Source organism: Streptopelia decaocto, assembly GCF_964273445.1.
Source record: "Streptopelia decaocto genome assembly, chromosome: 3".
NCBI classification, from domain to species: domain Eukaryota; kingdom Metazoa; phylum Chordata; class Aves; order Columbiformes; family Columbidae; genus Streptopelia; species Streptopelia decaocto.
Window position 1 is genome coordinate 8,121,462 of NC_138656.1, and position 16,720 is coordinate 8,138,181.

General features: G+C 40.4%; 1 protein-coding gene across 1 annotated transcript; it reads left to right on the forward strand.

The window, feature by feature from the left end:
• Positions 1-1,725: 1,725 nt before the first annotated feature.
• Positions 1,726-16,100, forward strand: C1D (C1D nuclear receptor corepressor). Its single transcript, XM_082047926.1, has 5 exons — positions 1,726-1,904; positions 10,712-10,858; positions 12,192-12,258; positions 12,722-12,777; positions 15,548-16,100. Exons 2-5 carry the CDS (start codon positions 10,712-10,714, stop codon positions 15,722-15,724), a joined length of 447 nt encoding a protein of 148 aa, XP_081904052.1. The 5' UTR covers positions 1,726-1,904; the 3' UTR covers positions 15,725-16,100.
• The last annotated feature ends 620 nt before the right edge of the window (positions 16,101-16,720 follow it).

Consider the following 16,720-nt stretch of genomic DNA (forward strand, 5'->3'; position numbering starts at 1 on the left):
AAATAATTGTGTTTTTTGAAAATAAGAAACAGTTATGAAAATTCAATGAAACATATTACGCTAAAATACTATGACAGTAAGGATGCCATTCCCTACCCTAGTGGTTCGACTATCCATATGCGTGTCCCACATACAGCCGAAAGGCTGTTGAGAATCGCAGTGTTTGCTGCTTTCATAAATACTCTTATTAAAAAAAAAAAAATTGTATTGCTTTTTCAGCCACTTTTGGTTGAAACTGAAAACCTAAACCTCTCAATGTCCTGGAGGAAAAGGAAATGACAAGATATAAACAAGTAACTCCTCCACATGAAGATCTTTAGATATGCTTCCAACTGTGGTAGCGAGAACGCTCATTTGCAGTTCATACTGATTTAATTAAAGAAGACATATTAGAACACTTCAGTGTAAACCAACTTATTAAAAGGAAGCTCACTTTTGCAATATTTTAAATTCCATTGAAGGCACAGAGAAATGTACTGAAGCTGGATAAGACCCTGAGCTTCTAGTCCTGGTCCCCCTATGAATACATTTTTCTACTTTCCCCAGCCTTGACCTTGTCCTTCTCCAGGCTGGACCTGTTTTCCTTGAGAAACCCTGATGCTGACTAAGCCAGCTCAGCACATTCCCTTTAGGCAACCAGCCACGACTTCATGAGCCACACGCACTCCTGCGTAACCTAGAGTTGAGAACAGGACTTCTCCAACCACGCTGAAGGATTCCAGTGATCCTAATCTGCCCTGGAGGGGACAGGCTGCAGGCTTGAGTTACAATAAGCTTCAGATGAGATTGTGAACAGAAAGGAGGCAGGAGAGGTTGTTGGCTAGTAATGATAATACTTTTGATATGGATACTGACTTCTGTTGTACTATTTATCAGAATGGAAATCTGTAAAAAGCAGACCTTGTCTCTGGGAGCCACAGATGTGCTTGCACAACCTTCTAGGCAGCAAGATCTCACAGTACAGAAATATTTGTAGAATCACAGAATCGTAGACTCATTTTGGTTGGAAGAGACCCTCAAGATCATCGAGTCCAACCATAACCTCACTCTGGCACTAAACCATGTCCCTAACAACCTCATCCACACGCCTTTTAAACACCTCCAGGGATGGTGACTCCACCACCAATGCCTGACAACCCTTTCTGTGAAGAAATGTTTCCTGATATCCAGTCTGAACCTCCCCTAGTGCAACTTGAAGCCATTTCTTCTCATCCTATCACTTGCTACTTGAGAGAAGAGACCAACTCCCTCCATGCTACAACCTCCTTTCAGGCAGTTGCAGACAGTGATAAGGTCTCCCCTCAGCCTCCTTTTCTCCAGGGTGAACAGCCCCATGTCCCTCAGCAGCTCCTCATCACTCTTGTGCTCCAGACCCCTCACCAGCCTCGTTGTCCTTCTCTGAACTCTCTCCAGCACCTCAGTGTCTTTCCTGTAGTGAGGGGCCCAAACCTGAGCAGCTTTCTTGAGGAGAAACACAGTGAAAATCACAACCAACAACGCTACTAGAAACCAACGAGCGTTGGACGGTGAGGCGAAGCTGTGTGACGTCATCAGAGGGGATGTCCCCACCGGGGGATGTCCCCGTGTCAACACGGCGCCTCTGGCGGTGAGGGACCGTCTCTCAAACGAGTTCGTGCGTCTGTGACGGACGGAAGTCGCTGTCACCACCCGGCACGTCACCGGCGCCCCGGCCCCACGCGGTAGACACCCGCAGCACGGGGAGGGCGGGGGAGCGTTCCGCAGGCGGGTGGTTACAAACAGGGACGCGGCACCACGGCAGACACGCGTGGGGTAACCGCCGCCTCTCGTTCCCAAGCGCCGTGGCACTGACGTCACCTTTGCGCGCCGGAGGAGGCTCCACCCACCTCGTCGCTCTCCCCAGCCCCACGCGTGACCGCCCGGAGGTAAGAGCGGCCCTCCTCGCCTCCCCCGTGTCCTCACCCCTATCTCTCCCCTCTCCTCCTACCGAGATGGGCTCGCCCACTTTGCCTCCCCTCCCCGCCGCTGAGTGGTACGGCTCAGGGCGGCGGGGGCCGGGGGTCTGTGGTTGGGTGTTCCCCACGCAGTCAGCTCGCCCGTGGGGCTTCAGGGGCTTCCAGAGGCGTTTGGAAACGGGGAAGTGGACAAGGAATTACTGAAGGGAGTCCAGCGGAGGGCTGCAAAGATGGTGAGGGGTCTGGAGCATCTTATGAGGAGAGACCGAGAGAGCTGGGGCTGTTCAGCCTGGAGAAGCTGAGAGGGGATCTCATCGATGTTGATAAATATCGCAAGGGTGGGTGTCAAGAGGATGGACCAGACTCTTTTCAGTGATGCCCAATGACAGGATGAGGGGCAACAGGCACAGACTGAAACACAGGAGGTTCCATCTGAATATGAGGAGAAACTTCTTTACTGTGAGGTGCCAGAGCCCTGGAACAGGCTGCCCAGAGAGGCTGTGGAGTCTCCTTCTCTGGGGACATTCAAACTCACTTGGACACATTCCTGTGTGATCTGCTCTGGTGAACCTGCTTTAGCAGGTGGGTTGGACTGAATGATCTCCAGAGGTCACTTCCAATCCCAGCCATTCCGTGTGTGGCCTAAGAGCTAAACTTGGCTTCCAGGGGAGCTGTAAGTCAGTGTTAAACAGTCCAAGTTTTTCTGTTGTCACTGTCTAGAATGAGTGGACACTCCGCCATAACTTCCCAGAACTGAGGGTTGTGTGCAATACCAATTTTGTTAGTGAGCATAAATGCAGTTTTCAAATACAAGATTCAATTTTTATGTACAGGTCACAGAATCAGAGAATTGTTTTGGTTGGAAAAAACCTTTAAGGTCATTGAGTCCAACCATTAATGTAACGCTGCCAAGTCCAGCTCTAAACCATGTCCCTAAGAACCTCATCCACAGGGGTTTTTAACACTTCCAGGGGTGGTGACTCGGCCACCTTCTTGGGCAGCCTGGTTAAAACAGTTCAGCAGCACTCTTTTCCCGTGATAGAAGGACAGCTGATACTTAAAATTACTAAGCTCAAGTACTTTGTAATAAAGTAGATCTGGTTATGATTCTTTCATGTTGCTGCAAAAGCAAAGACATTCCCTTCCTTATGCTTTGTCACAGCGTTGTGACTGCAAGCTTAGTTAATGTTAGCAACTTAGGAGGGACTTTGACTTGCAAATTAAACTTTAGATTATGCTAATTAAAAGGTCACATTTTTGAGACAAAAATTGAAAGACTTGATCATAAAATAAATCAAAATTGAAAAGTGTTTGGCATATTTTTTTAGTTTAAAAAATATAAAACGCCACTTCCAGTCTAACCTACTTGGATATTGGTAGTCCTGTGGCAGTATGACCCTTACTAAAGAAACTGAAAAGTACTTAACACAAGGCTGTACCCCAGAACAGGAGAAACTTGAAAGTGATTGTTAGAATTCTTTGGCTTCCTATCAGAAATACAGTGCAGCACTCACAGAAACCTTTCTGATAAGCACATTTCTCTTTGAAGTGGTTTAAGATTTTTAGAATCAATTCTTCATCCGTGCACAGCTGGTCTGCTTCTCGTATGGACTGCCAGCATTTAGTAAAGATTGTTTGTTTTTAATGGTGGCAGTAGAAAACTGCAGGATGTATGTGGAATGGAATGGTGAGCTGAGGAAAAATGTCTATTCCGTTAAAAAAATCAGTGCACTGGAATGGCACTGGTCACCACAGCTCCAGTAGATGTTACAGAACTGGAGCTGGAAGGAGCAGCACAAAAAGAAGAAACAAAGGTGACTGGGTGAGGAGTAACAATGAGAGTGAAGCTTGATATTGTCAGCTTTAGAGATGATGCCAAGGGGATGCGATTGCATACTGTGAAAGCTTTGAGGTTGCAGACTCTTTGTTCACTGTAACTATTTACTTTTCTCCACTCTTCATGCCATCTTGCCATGAGGCATTCTGCTGGGCCTCAGCATATGTACCACATGGAGTTACCTCTTCACACAGGCAGTGTGCCCCACACTTGCTCTTCTGTGTAAACTCAATTGTTCTGTGCTGAGAAATTGCTTGGGTTCCTCTTTCCTGGCTTCTTCTATTCTGGTTATTTGTTCTCCCTTCCATGTCAGGCTGTGGTTACTGCCAGGCCCTTTCTTCCTGTGCCAGGCCAGAGTGCATCTCTGTTCTCCATCCTACAATGTTTTATTTAATCTATTTCAATCCCTGTGAAAACTCCATGTCCCCAAATGCGTTTTCCCTGTTACTCACTTCTGTGATTTTGCGCATCCCTTTTCTTTGCTGATAGTAGTTGGTCTCTTCTTTGTTAGGTTATCAGCTGTTAAATTCTCTTTAGGGGACAGGTAGAAAAGATTTTTGCTCTTTTTCTCCTGCATCAATAAGATTGATGCTTAGAACACATCATCCCATAGTTACTGTGTTATGTTCAACCAAAAGATGGGTAAATATGCTTTTAATAGTTGAATATAGCCTTGTTAGCACAGTCAAATAATGAGCAGCCAAAAATAGATTGGGGTTGCTCTTCTAAACAGTAGAGAAAGGTACTGCATGAAATGTAAATACAGGAAATCGAATTTTGATAAAAGGAAGTACTTTTTCACGCATTGCGGAGCTAGTGGCTAAACGAAACAAAAGAGCTCAGCAGTTTAAAAGGATTAAAAGACTTGTTGGATTTAATTCTGGATATTCATGGTGCTGATACTAGTAAAGGGTGGCAGCAAATTTTATAAGAGGTAGTAAATTCCATGGTTTAGAGCATACATTAGCTAAAGATCAGAGGCAGGTTATTTCCCACTCACTGAAAATTTGATGGGACAGAAGTACTCAGTTGTTGTCACCAACAAAAACCCACCGGAATAGAGGGAAGATCCTGAGTTTCATGCACTTCTACAATGTGTAAACTGTTTTATGCAAGGAGACAGTATTTTGCTAGGTTCAGTGAAACCAAAAGTCTGTGTTTTAAAGACCAGTTTAGACATTCAAATTTAACACCACTTTAAAGCCTCAGTCGTGAACTCAGCTGTGCTAGCATAGTCTGAGTGTGAGAGCTTTTATGGAAACCTCTCACTAAGGATTGTTCTGACATATCTAAAGAAAGTTGGTTTTATCATTGTACTTAAGGATGGGTATATTGATGGGTTGGAGCTGAACAGAGCCAGGGTATATTGGATTTCTTCAGAAGAGGGGATTACTATGTCATCAAATACATGGAACCTAGGACAGCTGATTACACTGCACAGAGAGAAGAAAAATGTTTTACAAACCATGCAGATCAAGTTGAAGGTTTATATCAAAGCTGGTTTGTGTGAATATAGATGGGGCTGCAGTGAATATGAGTTAAGCCAAGCTGAGATACCTGTTTTCTCATGTGACATCCACCATGGGCTGAAGTATAAGTGCGCCTCGAAAATATTATTCCCTCCCCTTAAATTTTAATCTACTTTTAAGACATATCAGAATAAACTTTGCAAATCCTTTGAGGCTCGAGAGACTTTATCTCACAGGTGTGAGACAGCTGGGAAAGGGTTTGGGTTGGGAGGGACCTTCAAAGCTCAGCTACTCCAACACCCTTGCCATGAGCAGGGACATCTTCACCAGATCAGGTTGCTCAGAGCCCCGTCAGCCTGGCCTGGGATGTCTCCAGGGATGGGGCATCCACCACCTCTCTGGGCAACCTGGGCCAGTGTTTCACCCCCTGCAGTGTAAAAAATGTCTTCCTCATGTCCGGCCTGAATCTCCACCCCTTCAGTTTAAAACCATCATTCCTTGTCCTGTCATAACAGGCCCTGGTAAAAAAGTCTGTCCCCATCTTTCTTACAGGCCCCTTTTAAATACTGAAAGGCCACAATAAGGTCTCCGTGGAGCCTTCTCTTCTCCAGGCTGAACAACCCCAGCTCTCTCAGCCTGTCCTCCCAGCAGAGCTGTTCCAGTCTCTGATCATTTCTGTGGCTCCTCTGGCCCCTCTCCAACAGGTCCATGTCTGTCCTGTGCTGAGGAACCAGAGCTGGACACAGGACTCCAGGTGGGTCTCACCAGAGCAGAGCAGAGGGACAGAATCACCTCCCTTGATCTTCTGGCCACGCTCCTTTTGGTGCGGCCCAAGATATAATTGGCCTTCTGGGCTGCAAGTGCACATTGCTGGCTCCTGTCCAATCTTTCATCCACCAGCACCCCCAAGTCCTCCGCAGGGCTGCTCTCCATCCCTTCATCCCCAGCCTGTATTGATACTGGGGTTTGCCCTGACCCAGGTGCAGGGCCTTGCACCTGATCTTGTTGAACCTTAGGAGGTTCACATGGGCCCACTTCTTGAGCTTGTCCAGGTCCCTCAAATGAAAAATAAAATAAAAGGTCTGAGCTCAGTATGAAGAGAAGGCCGCCTAGTGCTTAAGAAATAGATATGAATTAACATGAAGTATGAAATAAATTGCAGTATTAAGCAGAATGTAAGATGCTGAATTATGTTTGTCTTCTGTTTGCATGTTACAAAATGTTTCAAATACACCATTTTTATCCTGAACCTGGCAGTTTTAATTTCAATGGAAAACCACGTGCATGACACTAACACTTAGCATTTTTAATTCTGTCTTTTGGGGATTCCTATTGCCATGTTGATACATGCATGTAGCTTCCATTGCTTTCATCATGCATCTTCAGCAAAATCTCTCATAGAGGTACCCAGGGCCTAATTAGAGTTTATATCTTTCAATATGACAGATGCAGTTTTGCTGTGGGAGCAGGCAGGAAGGGAGGTTTGGTTTTGCTTTTTAAGCCAGCTGGCAATTACTTTCTAAGGCTTGTGTTAAAGCACCAGTTATATTCAAATATTATTCATAAAAGCCACCTGCAAATTGTGTGCAGTTTCCCATTTTCCTTTTCTTACCTTTGTCTGCCAGTCGTGGGTGTGCTTTTCTTGAAAGGAGTCTGCAGAGTTCTCTTCATTCTCCCAAAAGAGAAATGAGAAGATGGACTATTTTGCCAGTGGTGTAATCCACAACCACCTGTGTTTTGTTCGTTTTTATTTAAACTTCCTTAATAAAGAATTTAACTTGGTTGGATCTTAGATCAATAGCCACATGAGCACTATGGCAAACTGCTCCTGATGTCCATTATGTATTATGTATTTTCTCTTGCTTTCGCCTTTTCACATTCGTGTCTTTTCTGTGGTTCACAATGTCCGATATTTTCCTCTTTTCCCTTTTTGCAGGTTGAATGTATTACTTGCTCTGGTTTATACTATGCTGGCTGGAGAGAAAACAAGGTGTTCCTTGTTTTCTAAGCAGAAGTTTATATAAATGTAGTCATGTTTCTGAAGAAATAAGAATTACTAGCTGTGGAAACCAATTTTATAAGACAATTTTTGATCAGACTTAAATGTAGTGAATAAGTTTTCTCATTAAAATGGTTTACTTTTGTGATTTAAAGTCCTTTTCTTTCTCAAATATATTTCTTTTTATGCTGTTTTCCCAAAAACTATAGAGCAGTTTTTGAGCTCAGGGTTAAAAGGGAAAGTTGTTCCTGGTAGATTGATGTTATGAAGTCATACCACATTTTTCATCACCATTTGTTTGCCTCAGTGTTCTTAATCAAAGTAGGCCTTTTCTATTTTATGTTTATGGCTTGTGAACTTTCCTTCGCATTCTCAAAATGATCTTATAAAGTATTATCATCATGCACACAGTCAGATATTACATGTTAACACTTGATAATGAAAATGCTGTCTTATCCTTATTTCCCTTAGACTTCCCCATTACTAATATGCTTACCCAGCAAGTATTTTCATAACTTCTCTTCTCTGAATATTTGTACTGTCCTTGATTTTTCAAGCAGGAACTCTGTGCCAAGTAAATTTCCGAATTAAATTTCTGCTTGTTCAAAATATATAGAGAAACACTTTTAAAACTTTGAGGGAAATCTTGTTTGTGGTTTAATAACTGAAACGTAACCACTGAGGCCTTTGGGTATGTTTGGAGAGTCACTGATGTCGTCTTAGTTCCTCCCATCCTTGTCTTTGTCGAGAAGCGCAGGTGTGACTGTGTAGTCTGTGTGTTGATTTTGGCAGAAACAATTTTGTGGAGTTTCTGGTGTACGTTTTCTAATGTAGTATTTGTTCTTGTTGATTTAATGTTATCAAAACTATTTTAGGCACTTGACTGCTGCCTTATTGTTGGCATGTGCCAGCACTGTAACATATCCTGCTTAGAGACCAGTGAGGCTGAAACAACAGGCTAATGAAAAGAGAGAGGTCACCACGCAGCAGGAGTAGGAACTTGCTAGTTCCCGTTGAAATGAACAGAAAACACAAGTTCAGCAAATTCCTCCCCTTCCCTGGGCAGAAGGAGTGGACTTAGCAGTGAAGGGTAGTGTGCATGGGCTCATGTGCAGCCTTGTTCCATTGAGGGCTGATGCATTTTTTTTTCCCTTTCCTTCCTAATTGAGGGCGTCACGTAAATATTTGTCAGGTATTTACAAGGGCAAACTGAATTCTTTCTGGTTCATGAGACAGCTATCATAAAAAATACAGTCCAAAATATATTTTTCTGTCTTTCCTTCTGTCTTCCTATTCTTCCTCTGCCTCATTCTTTAGGTCTAGCTTGGGGATATTGGAAAGAATATCATATATATACTCTAGTGCCTGTTTATCCTTGCAACTGCTGTAAAATAGCTTGAGTTAAGTTTTCATTGATAATACATTCCTGCCACAGGAGTTTGGTGGTAGTGTTTTGCTTTTCCTGCAGTTTATGGTGCTGGATGATACCCTAATAAAGGGAGAGAGAAAAATTGTAATTTATCACTATGTTCAGGCATGTCCATCAAATTAAGACCATAGTAGATTTTGTAGTGATGGTAAACTCCACAGATGATTGTTGGATTGGATTACACGTCTCTCCCTCTATGTGTAAGTATAGTAAATGTGTATTGACAGACACCTTCTAACCAAGTTTAACTGTATTAACACCTGGAAAAATATAGTTTCTTCTCTAGCTTTGAGTATTTTTTTTATGCTGTATTATATGATTAAAAGTTATCAACAAACATTGTTGCTGGACTCTTTTAAGCAACCTAAGAAGGGTGATTGTAATGCAAATGGCCAGGACAGAACCAAGCATAAACAGTGTGATCATAAATGGCAGAAATAATTGTATTGGTATTTTGTCTTTCTGTGGGGAGCATCTTGTAGGTCCAGCTCAGCTTTCTTGTTTAGGTCTTCTGCAGCTGACTGAAATGGTATTTACACATGTGTTACATGCTGGGGCAGCGAGGAGACCTTCAACATGTCATTGTTAGCATTGTGATTCTGTACTCAATCTGAAAACCAGCCCTGACAAGGCTGAAAAGTCATGCAGCAGAGTAGGATTATAATTATAAACCTTGCAAACAACAGCAGTGAAACTGGGCTTGTTAACTGGCTGATCATATTTCTGGAATCATGCTGGTGCGGTTGAAACTGGAGTTGCAGACAAGCTTGAGTAGCTCCACGCTTGTTTTTCCTCCCAGTCTTCCTCCTTTTTGACCTCTAGGAGACAATATAAATAAAAGAAACCTCTCTCACACATACCACGCTCTTGCCAGGAAAAGGGAAAGATCAAATCTTTATCTAAAACAAACAGCAGTGATGTGACAGCTGTTTGCTGTTTCCTTGCTGTTTGCATGGGCTGTGTGGCTTGGTGTTCTTAGATTTTCAAAGTGTATTTTCTCCAACTTAGGCTCCTGCCCTCCATACTCAGCGTGTGTGGTGGAATTATCATACTGATTCTAAGTAGGAAGGACTGCAGTGGTCCAGGTGCTCCCATTGTTCTTGATGGAGCTCACCAAATGGGCAAAAAAAATTATATATTTGTTCTCTTCTTTAATATTCAGAAGGTTGTTGCTTGATCAATAGAAGTTGTAGAAAATAGCATAGCTTTAAGTAAAGTGAACTCCCTGAGATAATGTGTGATTTAAGGTCTGAGAGTAAATATTCCAATTGTAAGCCAGCAGCCAGAAGGCTCTGTAGTAGCCATGCTGCGTTACCATCAATGCTGGGATCAAAAAATGAGTGCTTTGGGATTTTCCACATCTTTGCTTGTCACACAGTTGCTGTGCATAGATGTCTCTACAAGTTTTCCAGAGTATTCCGAAATCCCCAAATCAGCCTGGCTTTGTTATTGGTAGAGTTATATCGGCAGATTATAATACCCCATAGGGAATTCAGAAAACTGGATACAGGGTTCACAAGAAGAATTTCTTGGAACAACTCCTGAATTTAGCATTGGAAGATGTAACTAATCCTGACATAACTGGTGCTGCATAACTGCTTTAAAGCTGAAGTAACGTCTGTTCCTAAGAGAGGCTGAAGCCATATTCCTTTTTATTTTTTTTTCCTAATGTCCTGCCTGTTGCTTGATGTAGCTCTTTGTATACTGTGATTTATAGAGCACTTCTTTTAAACACGCAAATAATTTCTATCACAGACCATAAAAGCAAAATACTGTTTTGGGACTGTTACAAGAATAGGTACTACAATCATGTCATTTGTAATGCTCCTTCATGCTATTTTACACAGCAGTTAGGAGATATTCCTGAAATGACAGGACCTTTAACTGTGTCACTATTGACATCACCTGCTAGAACTCTTCAGAACTAGGCATTTCTTATAATGTTTAATGAATGAATGCTAACACTTTGTATTGTAAAATACAGCCTTTTGACTCTTTAGGGACTTAATGAAAAGCATTATTAGTTTTGTTTCCTCTTTCCAGATGGAAATGTCAGAAGATGATATTAATATGGAAGAATACCCCACTGAAATTCATGATTACCTTGCAGCATTTGAAAAATCTCTTGGTTCTGTAGATGAGATGCTGAAGACAATGATGTCAGTTTCCAGGAGTGAGCTTCTCCAAAAGGTAAATAATCTTCTTTTTGACAACCTTTTTGGTATTAATACAAGAACACCTGGGAACAGGAGCTGAAATAAAAGGGTCTGTTAGTCTAGCCACTGCACGGAGAAATAACAAATAGGACGCTTCCTACCCTTGGTGCCTAATATTTGAAATTCTTATATTTCTAAGATATCCAGATGGTCTTACAAACTAAACAATGAAATATATGCTCTTCCAAGCTGGAAAGTGACGATCCTACCAGCGAGTCCTTTAGGCAGAGGTTATTACAGGTTATTGCTGACCTTCCTTGCAGTGCATGCTGATGCTCTTTCATAATGGAGAGGTCACTCACATTTTTGTCTGAGACCTTTTCGCAACAAACTTGATGGAACTTGGTATACCCAGAAGGATATAAAGGTGAATTGACAGGAGTGAGAATTGATCTGATTCTGGAAGTCTAGACTTGCAGAACCTGGTGCTTGAAAAACTGAGCTGTCTCCTCTAGCTATGTTATAAGCAAAAGTCTGTAAAATGTGGGATTTTTTTTTCAGGGCATACAGACAGAGCAAGGTACTGCCTGGAGACTTCACCCAAAGCTCTCCATCTTTTAACATTCATAGCCTAACATGTAATTTTTTTTCTTTAGGGCATGAAAAAGCCAGCACACGAGGCAACTCTTTTATCCTCTGAGGATTTCTAACACAAATAAATTATGAAGAAAACAGTCTTGACAACAGCGATCTTTTGACAGTATCCATGTTAGAACTAGTGAGCTGTACAATGATGTTATCAGAGTTTCTGGAAATCCTATAGGGCTAAAATAATAAATTGGCTTTGACAGTCAAGGGAAAAAAAACCCAAAACCTCATTACCTTTATTCTTCCTTTGCTTTGCAGCCCTAAGTGTTCCACCATGCGTTGAACACGCAGTCTACCATGTGTAGTTTTAATGTTCATTGACTGTCTGTAGCATAATGTACTTACATTTGAGCTTCAGCAATCTTAAGGTTTTTTTTTTCCTTCCATCGATAGCAACAACTATTTTGAATTAAGTTTCTGTGGAAAAATAGGGACTTATTTCTGACTATGGGAAAGTAGTCTAAGAGCTACATGTCAAAAGATCTTTGTGCTTTTGGCTGTATGAAACTGGCATTTAACATCAGAGGGGGAAAATGCCATGAATGCTTGCAGAGGAGAGAATTGTTCTGGGATGGCATGGAAACAGGCATAGACATGGTCTCAGTGAACTTGTGGTGCAAAGATGTGCTCGCTCAGTGTGTATTTTTTATGAATACATTCACAATTATAAAATATGCATGTTACTAAAATGTTTGGTTTTGTTTTTTTTTTCATTCTAGTTAGACCCCCTTGAGCAAGCAAAGCTGGATTTGGTTTCGGTATACACATTAAATTCAATGTTCTGGGGTAAGTATGGGGTATTTATGATTGCCATTTGAACACCTTCTAGACAGCTGCAAACATTAAATAATCATATTTCATAGCTAAATAATTAGAAACTTGCAGTTACCCCGGGGACCCAAATTATTGCCATCTGTAGGGTAAATGATGTTGAAACTCCAAATCAAAAATTCATATTTACAAAAGTTGACTTTGTACAGGCACGAGGGTGTTTCTTTCTGTTTTCTTATGGCAACCTTTTCTGTCCTTGTAAGGACAGAAAGTTAAACCATATTAGATTATTTTTTTATTTTCTTTTTTTACTGCAAGATTTGATTATAATAGTTTGTCAGATACTTAACAACACAGTTAACTCCAATTCTTATTAATGGTTTTATGTGGAAACTACAGTTTTCCTATGTGACTGATTGATGAGGTCCTTATTCATGACAGCCTTCAGTTTCAAAAAAACCATGTTTTTTTCTTGTAGTATACTTGGCTACTCAGGGAATCAATCCAAAGGAACATCCAGTGAAACAAGAACTGGTAAGATCCTTACACTGCCTGCACTGCAATATCTGAACTTGCCCAGGACAGTTAACTCATATAGAAGTAAAAAAAAGGTTTCTATCTATATTTAAAATGGATACGTTGCCATAATAACATGCATGTGCTACATGGTGTTCTGTAACTGTTCATATGCCCTGCTGTGCTCTCTAAATTAAGAAGGTAATATTTTTAGTCCCAAACAGTACTCTTTAAAGCAAAGTTGTAGAGTCTCCTGAAGTTAGAAAAGAATACGAAGATGAACGGTATCATCTTTTCTCCACCTTTGTTTAAGAATTGGATTCTGAACAGAGCAGCTTTTCACTTGTATCTGTTTAATGGAAAAATGTTACACGTCTGATAATAATTTATAACTTCCAGTATGGTATTTTTTTCTTATAAATACTTGGATTCATGTTAATCTCTAAGGCCGCCTTTTCTTACTTTTGTATGACTCTGAAAGTAGAGTGTGGTTGATTTACTAGCAAAGACGGGAAAGAGCCCCCCTCCCCCTTTCATGTCCTCCATTAATTCATTTTCTCAGCAGTAAAGAATCCAGTTCAGCAACAAAGCTAAAAGCTTTTTTGGCACCAGTTGTATGTGTATTGTCCAGTAATTCTGCATTAGTGACATATTTACAACCTATAATAAATCTTTTAGGTTTGTCGTTATATTCCATTTAGATGCATGACTAAAGTATAGAAGGCTGGCTATCCTGAAAATTCTGCTGACTTAAAAAATCAAATCATTTAGCCTAAAGAAGAAATAGAAATCAAAACATATAGCCACCCATTTTAATTCCCGTATAAATGAAAATATTAAATCTGGGCAATCATAAAATACTTAGCTTTAATGTAATCCTTACATAACCAGTGGAATGGGAGACAGCACTGAAAAATGTGGAAAGCTAGCCTGAATAACAAGAATACTTCTATTTTTAATTTTGTGAGGTTTTCAGTAGTCTAGACTGTATCATATTAAAAAATGGATCAGTTAATATTTCATGAGGTTTCTGTCAATTTCTTGTTCCTCCTATATTATATAGTGTCTGAATATTGTGTTAATTTAGCAATACTAAAAAATAAATTATATCTCTTCTGCTGTGGATGTTTTATGCTGGTATTTTACTTCACAACTGCCAGTCATTCTAACTCCGAAGAATAAGTGAATTATTATAGGCTAGATTTTAATCCACTTCTCTTTTCCAAGTATCAAGGTGAATGAATGCACATTCCCTCCTTCCAAGAACGTTGTGATGTTCGTATTCACGTGGAAAGGGAATAAAAAACCACTTTGTCATGATTGTTTTGTTTTCAGAACTGCTCTTCTTGTGTACATACAGGGAATACACAGAGATTCAAACTGTATTAATTAAACTCACAATCAAGCTATCGGAGTTCATTTCTTTTGTCACGTTGACATTTGCCAGCTCCTTTTTCCCCTGTTGATACATGTAGGTTTGCCATCTGTTCTCATTAGCCATCTCAGTCACCAAAAAAAATATTACAGTCTATCATGATTTCAGACCTTGTAAAGCTCTCCTCATTAAAGCCATGTTTTTGAAAGGGAAAGAGTGGCCAACTTTTTGACAAATCAGTTGCTTATAATGGCCACTGAAGAACTGAAAAATCACTTCTCTAGCGTAAGTCTGGTAACTTGTTCCAGATCCAAAGAGCCGTCAATGGCTGTGTGAGAAATGCGTGGGGTACATAATATCAACATGTACCTAGTTAGCAGTATCCATAAATGTTCTGTTAATCCACATTTATTGTTTGGGTATCAGTATTTATATGTGTGTGTGTACATATATATATAATGTTGTTTGTTCATGTTACAGTAGCAGCTAAAGGCCCTAGAGTTGAAGGACGTATTAGGCCAAATATGTAGACATGAAATCAAGCGATATTTTCTGTATTTTACAGGATTACTGTAAGTATCCTCTCTAGTCAGCGAAGAGAAGCAGGCACTTAACAGAGCATGATTCCCATCTCAGAGGGGTTTAGTTACCTTCTTAAAGTGATTTTGTTTATTGATTGCAGAAGTAGATGAGTAGGCACATAAATGAAAAGGTATATTTAGCTGGAGTGGAATCCAAGCCAGGGGCTGAGATGTCAAGAAAGTATCCCTTTGCTTTATGGAATGCCAGTAGAAAGAGACTTTTTTCTTATCCATGGTCCTAAAAGGAACTTCTGGTACAGCTGGAAATTCATCAAGCTGCCTTAAATATGTTCATTGATAAGCCCCCTTGACCATTTTGTGGTCTTAACCACAAGACTTCTGTGTGGTTGCATATCTAATTGTTGTAACATCTTTGATTTTGTGTAAGATGCTTTTTGGATTTGCTTGGACATGCTGTGGAGAGTAGTCAGACAGAAGAATTCATCCATAAATATGTAAAGTATCTAAATATTATTTTGCCACCTTTATGTAGGCTAAATTCAAATTGAGTTCAGTAATTTGTTTTCTAACATTGCCTGCAAGAACAATTCTCATGTCACTACAAATTAGGTGCAGTCTTCAACTCTGTAGGACTTCATGTTCCCATGACTGTCATGCAAACATTAGTATGGTAGGTACCTTTGATGGAAAATCTGCTAAAGGGAAAACCGCAAGTTTGCAAAGAGCCTGGTATATATATTTAAAAGAAGCTATTATTGTAGGTTTTATACTGATAGAAATGTACAGCATGGAGAGCTCATTGATTTTATTTTAGCAGCAATCTTGGGAGAATGGTGTGAAATATACTTCTTTTTTTTTTTTTTTTTTCTAGGAGAGAATAAGAACATACATGAACAAAGTCAAAGAAATAGCAGACAAGAAAAAGGCATCCAAACTCAATAAAGGAGCTGCTTCTAGATTTGTAAGAAATGCACTCTGGGAACCAAACACTGAAAATGAACATTCCTCCAAAACTCCTGCTAAAGGGAAAAAGAGAAAGATGGACTAAACTTCTGTTTCCATTTGTATAAATTACAGAAACCTAGAACTTATTTTGAAATGTGTTTTGCATACTTTATTCATCTTACAGAGGTGCTGTATAGCAGTATCTTGATTAAGTTATACTCAAGAATTTTACAGGATTGTATTTTGTCCAGAACACTTATCACTGAGGTGCTCGCATTAGATGTTTATCTAAAGGTGCCATTTGATTCGAAAGAAGTAACATTTCATTGTTCAAATGACAGTGACCTGACATACGCTTGTTAGTGATACTAGTGACGTTTTGCTTATAATGCCTAAGAGTTCAATTTTTTTACTGTGGAATGCTTGCACTTTTTTTTAATATGTCCTTAGTCTCCTGAATATTAAAAAGTCTCAAACAAGGCTGTCCAGTTTGTGGTGTTTATGTAAGACCCGTGTTTACTTTCTCATTACATCGTGTGAAATGCTACATTTGTTGTGTTTGTAAGGCTTATTCACTGTATTAAGCTGTTTCCTTTTCAGCTTCTGAACTTGAATGTCTGCCATATTCCCTTATTTCTGTTGCCTCTGAGAAAACTGAGCTTCAAGGGCCACAAGCAAACAGCCTGGATGCCATTCTAAAGCCACCATGTCTAGTGAATGGAAAAAACAGATATCCCCAAAGGGCAAATTTCTGTATGGCCCCAAAATGGGAGCAGGCTGGGGAAAGAGCACATGCAGGAACTTAACGGGCATTTTGGCTGCAGTACTCAGCCCTTACTGCTGACACTGTGAGAGAGAAACGTGCTCTGAGGTGGCAGGAGTGTGGTCATCTGTTGCTATTTCTCAGATCTTCATCAGGGAAAGCACTCTCTGGTGCGGTAAAAACTACTGCTCTGTTTTACAAATATTCTATTTGTTTTCCTAAAAATGTGAAGCTTAGTTATTTAGGAGAGGTGGTGTGTTAGTTTCTTCAGATAAACCTCACTAGTTTGTTTTTCAATACACTCAATTATCAGCCCAAAAGCTGTTTAACAATTAG

Bases quoted from the DNA above. Each gene is read 5' to 3' on its own strand.
- C1D (XM_082047926.1), top strand. From the start codon at position 10,712: ATGGAAATGTCAGAAGATGATATTAATATGGAAGAATACCCCACTGAA. The intron at 12,259-12,721 runs GTAAGTATGGGG...TTTTTCTTGTAG, and splicing joins ATTAAATTCAATGTTCTGGG to TATACTTGGCTACTCAGGGA. The intron at 12,778-15,547 runs GTAAGATCCTTA...TTTTTTTTCTAG, and splicing joins ATCCAGTGAAACAAGAACTG to GAGAGAATAAGAACATACAT.